At 37.5% G+C, this 7,500-nt stretch overlaps 1 protein-coding gene across 2 annotated transcripts in view; it reads left to right on the top strand.

The window, feature by feature from the left end:
• The window catches only part of LOC122242080 (neuronal acetylcholine receptor subunit alpha-4), a gene marked incomplete at its 5' end in the record, with an annotated part of 74,253 nt that overhangs the window by 54,742 nt on the left and 12,011 nt on the right, over positions 1-7,500 (top strand). For both annotated transcript variants that reach the window (XM_086543586.1, XM_086543587.1), the window contains 1 exon segment: positions 57-101. In XM_086543586.1, the coding sequence (XP_086399712.1) occupies positions 57-101 (45 nt within the window).

Genomic DNA, 7,500 nt, shown 5'->3' with positions numbered 1-7,500 from the left:
TGTTGCTAACACCAAATAAAAGACTTGCAAACTTAATAATCTATTTTATTTTGCAGGTTGAGGAATCCCAAGCGCTGATGGTCGATTCATGGATTGTGAATGTAAGTAATATTTATTTATTTTTAATTAATTTATCAAAATTAATGATTGAAAATAAAGCGTGTCGTGACAGTTATACAATCATGCGTTTTCTTTTATTACAAAGATTTTTTTTATTCGTGTATAACTATTGTTTTGTTATTAATATTATAGTCAGTATTATTATCGTTATCATTATTCATAACTATACATTATTCTGATAATAATGGTAATGGTGGTAAGGATGAATATAATGATAATAATAATGATAATAGTAGTAATAACAATAACAATAATACGAATAATATTGACAATAAAACAATAATAATGAAGATAATAACAACAACTATAACAAAAATCTTAACAAAAATCATAACAAGGACAAAGAAAAAAGAAAACAGATGATAAAAAAAAAAAAAAACTATTGATTCTCTCTGTCGAAAGAGAAACAACAGAATTTACAAACAATATACCTGACCCAGAACAATGCAACTGTCTGTGTTGGATGTGAATCAGTGCTAAACCCTTTGATACTCTGATGCACTGCACTAATTCCTGGATTCGAAATATGATAGAGATGGTCGGGTATTTAGGTATGTGAGAATCATGTATTTGGAGTGGGAGTGGGTGTGGGTGTGGGAGTGGGTGTGGGAGTGGGTGTGGGAGTGGGAGAGGGAGTGGGAGTGGGAGAGGGAGTGGGTGTGGGAGTGGGTGTGGGAGTGGGGGAGGGAGTGGGAGTGGGAGTGGGTGTGAGTGTGGGAGTGGGTGTGGGTGTGGGTGTGGGTGTGGGAGTGGGAGTGGGATTGGGATTGGGAATGGGAGAGGGAGTGGGTGTGGGTGTGGGAGAGGGAGTGGGAGTGGGAGAGGGAGTGGGTGTGGGAGTGGGAGTGGGAGTGGGTGTGGGAGTGGGAGTGGGTGTGGGTGTGGGAGAGGGAGTGGGAGTGGGTGTGGGTGTGGGTGTGGGTGTGGGTGTGGGAGAGGGAGTGGGAGTGGGAGTGGGAGTGGGAAAGGGAGAGGAGAGGGAGAGGGAGAGGGAGTGGGAGAGGGAGTGGGAGTGGGGGAGGGAGTGGAAGTGGGTATGGGAGTGGGAGTGGGAGTGGGAGAGAGAGAGGGAAAGGGAGTGGGAGTGGCAGAGGGAGAGGGAGAGGGAGAGGGAGAGGGAGAGGGAGAGGGAGAGAGAGAGAGAGAGAGAGAGAGAGAGAGAGAGAGAGAGAGAGAGAGAGAGAGAGAGAGAGAGAGAGAGAGAGAGAGAGAGAGAAATGCATACATACATACAACGCAACGAATTACACAAGAGAAAATGTACAAAAAAACAAAAAACTAACAAACATTTCCAATTACCAGATCTCAGCCCTCTCTTCTCCTTAGATCAAAATGGCGGAACTAGAAACAAAATACATACGTTATCCGCAACCACAACACACACACACACACACACACACACACACACACACACACACACACACACACACACACACACACACACACACACACACACACACACACTCACACACGCACACACACACACACACACACACACACACACACACACACACACACACACACACACGCACACACACACACACACACACACTCACACACGCACACACACACACACACACACACACACACACACACACACACACACACACACACACACACACACACACACACACACGCGCGCGCGCGTATGCAGATTGTGGGTTCCGTATTCACAACCGAGAGACCCAGCTGATCATGGCCATTATTGTTGCAAATTTATATTCAATGTTGCATCGTCGAGGAGTTTTTGTCGGGATAAATGGAACGGGGGGAGGGGGGAGGGGGGAGGGGGGTAAGGGGGAGTCTTATCTCTTAACATGGAGTTGAAGTTGAGATCCTTTTTTAATTATTTAATTGCTTGTTTAAAGGATTAGGTTTGGTAAAGTCAGCATTCCGTTGTTTATTTATTTATTTATGTATTTATTTGTTTATCTATTTATCTATTTATTTATTCATTTATTTATTTATTTATCTATTTTTTTTTTTTTTTTTTTTTTTTTTTTTTTTTTTTTTTTTTTTTTTTGCCGCGTTTTCTCGTCTCTCTGTCCCGTGTCTCTTTCTCTCATTTCCTTTAACTATTCCTTTTTCTCCCTGGTGATGATGATGGTGATGATGGTGATGGTGATGATTTGATGATGATGATGGTGATGATAATGATGGTGATGGTGATGTTGGTGGTGATGATGGTGATAATAATGATAATTTGATGATGGTATTGGTGATGATGATGTGATGATGATGGTGATGACGATGACGATAATGGTGATGACGATAATGATGGTGATGATGATGATGCTGACGATAATGACGATGATAACGATGGTCAGAAAAGAAAAAAGCTAACAAGACGGCTAACGCTTCTAATTACACACAACAAATATCAAAACCATCTACCCAGACAGATCCAAAAAGAGTACGTATACAGATGAATAATTCCACAGTACTTAAATTATCCATTCGATACCACATCCTCATCAAAATGACGTCATTCTAATTAATATGCAATTGCAGGACACTGATTAGGTATCTTGCAATGGTACATTAGTCCATTCCTATTCATATTATTTCTACTTTGTCAAAATGAAACCTCGTAGATGTATTTTGAAAACATGATACTGAAGTTTAGCCTCTGAAATTCACTATAACGATATGCTGTAACCTCTGAAATTCACTATAACGATATGCTGTAACCTCTGAAATTCACTATAACGATATGCTGTAACCTCTGGAATTCACTATAACGATATGCTGTAACCTCTGAAATTCACTATAACGATATGCTGTAACCTCTGAAATTCACTATAACGATACGCTGTAACCTCTGAAATTCACTATAACGATATGCTGTAACCTCTGGAATTCACTATAACGATACGCTGTAACCTCTGAAATTCACTATAACGATATGCTATAACCTCTGAAATTCACTATAACGATATGCTGTAACCTCTGAAATTCACTATAACGATATGCTGTAACCTCTGAAATTCACTATAACGATATACTGTAACAGTATAGTTAGTGTGGTATGCTAAGTCCCAATATTAATGTAAATGTAAATGTAGTTTACTGACTGAATACAAGAATCTTCCAAAAAGTATATCCCTCAAATTAAGAATCTTCAAAATATAATACATCTCACTATATAATAAATTTAATACATATGAAGTATCATATGCATAATACAATATAATGCATATTAAATATCCGAATGCAATATATCTAATTACCATTAAGTTGTTGGAGATTTGACTCAAGTGTGACCTTGAGGCTTGACCCTCGAAAACCTTGCTGTTGAGGTCAAGTATTAGTTTATTCCTCCCTCCTTTCCCCCTAGTCATGCATACATACGAGAAAAAGAGAATAAGGGAAAAGAGGGAGGAGATAGTGAGTGAAGAAGGAGGGAAGAGAGGGAGAGAGAGAGAGAGAGAGAGAGAGAGAGGGAGAAGGAGAGAGAGAAGGAGAAGGAGAGGAAGAGGGAGAGAAAGAAAGGGGAGAGGGAAGGATATATATACAGTAAATATATACATATATACATATATATATATATATATTTATATATATATATATATATATATATATATATATATATATATATATATAGAGAGAGAGAGAGAGAGAGAGAGAGAGAGAGAGAGAGAGAGAGAGAGAGAGAGAAGAGGGAGAGAAAGAGAGGGAGAACGAGAGAAAGAGAAGAAATAAAGAGAGCGAGAGAGAAGAAAGAGAACGAGAGAGAAAGAGAAAGAAAAGAAAGAGAGCGAGAGAGAGAAAGAGAAAGAAAAGAAAGAAAGCGAGGGAGAGAAAGAGAAAGAGAAGAAATAAAGAGAGAGAGAGAAAGAGGAGAAACTCAGGTTGAATACAGATAGCTACTTTATCAGACTCCCTGCCCCCTGCATTTTAAATCCCAGAGTGATTAGTGTTCAATTCGGTGACCATAGGCAAGGCATAAATCAAGGTTCATTATCAGAATAAATTACATTCATGTTTGATTTATAATGGTTAATTAAGTTGCAATGCCATCGATCATAAAGCTTTACAGGTTATTTGTGTGATTATTATTATTGATGTCTGCTTTGCAATAATGCAACCCTGATTTCGACCGAGCTGTGATTCTTATGCATTTTTTGTGATTTGAAATATCGAATCAAAAATTGGAAATTATATAAAGACAGTTTCAAAGACTTATCATTTAAAATACTTTAATTTATGCAAACTGTAATCAAAATTTTAATATTTTTTCTCGTGCTTATTCCGTTGAAAAGTTTGTATTCATTTTTTCGTTATCATTATATATATATATATATATATATATATATATATATATATATATATATAGATATATATATATATATTTTTTTTTTTTTTTTTTTTTTTTTTAATATACCTTATTTCAATACCGAATAAACACTCATAAGAAACGAAGAAAACGAACTGAAACAGAAATAAATAACGGAAAATGACATTAGCTTTAAGAATGAATAAATAAATGATGAAGGAAGAGAGAGAGAGAGAGTGAGAGAGAAAGAGAAAGAGAAAGAGAAAGAGAGAGAGAAAGAGAAAGAGAAAGAGAAGAGAGAGAAATATAGGCGCGCGCACACACACACACACACACACACACACACATATATATATATACAAATACATACACATACATACATATACATACATATATAAACACACTTCCTACATCTTCCTACATTCCCATCTCATTACAGACTTTTTTCTTTGTCAATTCCAAAAGTCCGAATTCCAGTCCATTGATTATTGGCTTCCTCATTCACCCTTTACTGCGGAAGCCAAAGAATAGGATAAAGGCCATAGAATTATCCCTTCTCATCTGCTGTCTTAGTTGACTGATAGCTTATCAAACCAGAAGCCATTTCCGGTATATGTTTCAATGCGTATGTTGATTGTGTATTAATGTTTTTGTCTGTGTCTATCTATCTGTCTGTCTTTCTGTTTCTGTTTGTTTCTGTTTCTCACTCTTTCTCTCTCTCTCTCTCTCTCTCTCTCTCTCTCTTTCCCTCCCCCACTCCCTCTTCCTTTTCTTCTCGCTCTTCCTCTTTCTCTTTCGTTATATATGTGTATATACATACATACATACATACATAGAGAAAGAGAAAGAAAGAAAGAAAGAAAGAAAGAAAAAGAGAAAGAGAGAAAAAGAGAAAGAAAGAAAAATAGAAAGAAAGAAAGAAAGAAAGAAAGAGAAAAATAAATAAATAAAGAAAGAAAATGGATAACACGAATAAATGATAAGTGATGAGCCAACACTCCACCATTGCGTTTACATCCTTTTGTTTGTATTTCGTCTGTAGTGTATCTCCGCGCTTTGATATCACATCTCCATTAACCATTCTCCAAATCAGGTAATTAGATTTATAAGAAAGAAATAAACATATATAGAAAATGAACAAGGAAATAAGATAACAATGCTTCTAAAATTGGTTTAACCTAAAGACAAAGTCGCCAACACATCCAGATATAATTAAGATATACATATATAATATTATCTCGCCGATATAAAAAGCTATATCATTCGACTGAAATAGAATAGAGTCAAACTTTAGATAAAGATTAAGTTAGATCAACGAGAAAGTTGACTAAGATTTTTGCTAGGCAGGGGCCGGATTCACTAACGCACTTACCATGATAAATACGCTGGTAACTACAATTATGATGGTAAAAAGACCGCATCGGTATTCATGAACAACTTACCATGATAGAATACAATGCTAAATTTACCAGTGGTTGGAGCACTGGTATGTCCACTGGCAACTACAGCGATGACTCGCTCATCTCGCTTTATCTCAGCAAAAAAAATCAACATTTAAGGCGACACTTTAGTTTGCATGTACACTTATTATGATCAGAGTGATGGCAACTGTTCATTTTCATATGAATATGACAAAAATCAATAAAATTCACAGGAAATAAGCGAGAAGAATGTTCATGCAGCTTCATCATAGGCCTACAATAACTGAAAATAATACATGGAATTAATAATTTGACAAATTCAAACATTTTGTTTTAATAACATTCAGCTGAAAAACAGTAAACATATAAATATATAAATTATTTTTGTGTTTGCATTAATTTAGATACAACTATTCATAATCTTAGGGTTTGATTGGCATTTCTTTTGGAAAACGTTGATACAAATAACACCACCATTGCGTGGAGCCATTGTTTCTTTTCTTTCGACTGCAATCTAAAAAAAAAAAAAAAAAAAAAGTATGTTTTTGAAAACCATTACGTTATATATGATCCATAAGATCATGCAATAGAATATGCTCTCTAGGAAATTAATTTATATAGAAATAATTTAACATAGAAGAAATCTTTATCATTTCTTGAAACAAAAGAAGTCTCGCTGTTGGATCAGGTTTTGTTTACATGTTACGGGATTGGTCAAAGGATCATAAAAAATTATGTAAGGCGCTCGCTGATTGGCGGAATCGATTTACCAGAGTTACCATCAAATTACGGTGATAGTCTATTTACCCTTACCAGGCGACTTATCATCGCTTAATGAATCCCACTTTGCCATGACTGGTAAACGCTCTGGTAGTTGACAGCTGGTAAATGCCTTACCATCGTATGTTAGTGAATCCAGCCCCAGGATGTTAACTTAGTTCCTAGCCTGTTCATATTTCAGCTGTTGCTATATATATATGTATCCACTTCGTACTTACTATCACACGGGTGCACCTACGACTGTGACTGATTGCTGATTTTTATTGCTGGTTCTGTCACTTGGTCCTTGTCAGTTGTCACTGCCTCGCTTGCACCCAGATAGGATTACAAGGGGCAAGCACAGACGCATGTACGCACGCATGTATGTATGTACGCTCGTGTGTACGGATGTATGTGCACACGGTCACTCGCTCGCACGCACGCACGCATGGATGTATGCACGTATGGACGCTCGTGTGTACGCACGTATGTGCACACGCTTACTTGCTCGTACGCACGCATGTACGTACACACACACACAGACACAGGCACACACACAAACACACACACACACATACAAACACACATACACAGAGACACACAGACACATACACACACACACACACACAAACACAAACACACACACACACACAACCCCCCATCCCACACACAAACCCCCCCCACCCCCCACCCCACACACACACACACACATAAATATACACGACATAATACATATACACAGACAGACCCTCGCCCGCAGTTCATCCCCCTTTTTAACGGCGCCATTGCATTGCACAATCAATCTTGCACATTGCTTCTGCATCCTCAACACACCCATGAAATGCAAAGAGGTTTCATCTCTGCTTGCTCGGCTGCAGAAGGACTTCGGGAGATTCATATTAATTCTGAATGATCTTGCTAACT

The sequence above is a fragment of the Penaeus japonicus genome, unplaced genomic scaffold, assembly GCF_977035675.1.
Source record: "Penaeus japonicus unplaced genomic scaffold, GWHDUDI00000001_assembly GWHDUDI00000013, whole genome shotgun sequence".
Lineage (NCBI taxonomy): Eukaryota > Metazoa > Arthropoda > Malacostraca > Decapoda > Penaeidae > Penaeus > Penaeus japonicus.
Note: the sequence above shows the minus strand (reverse complement) of the source record. Positions and strands in the feature narration are given on the sequence as shown.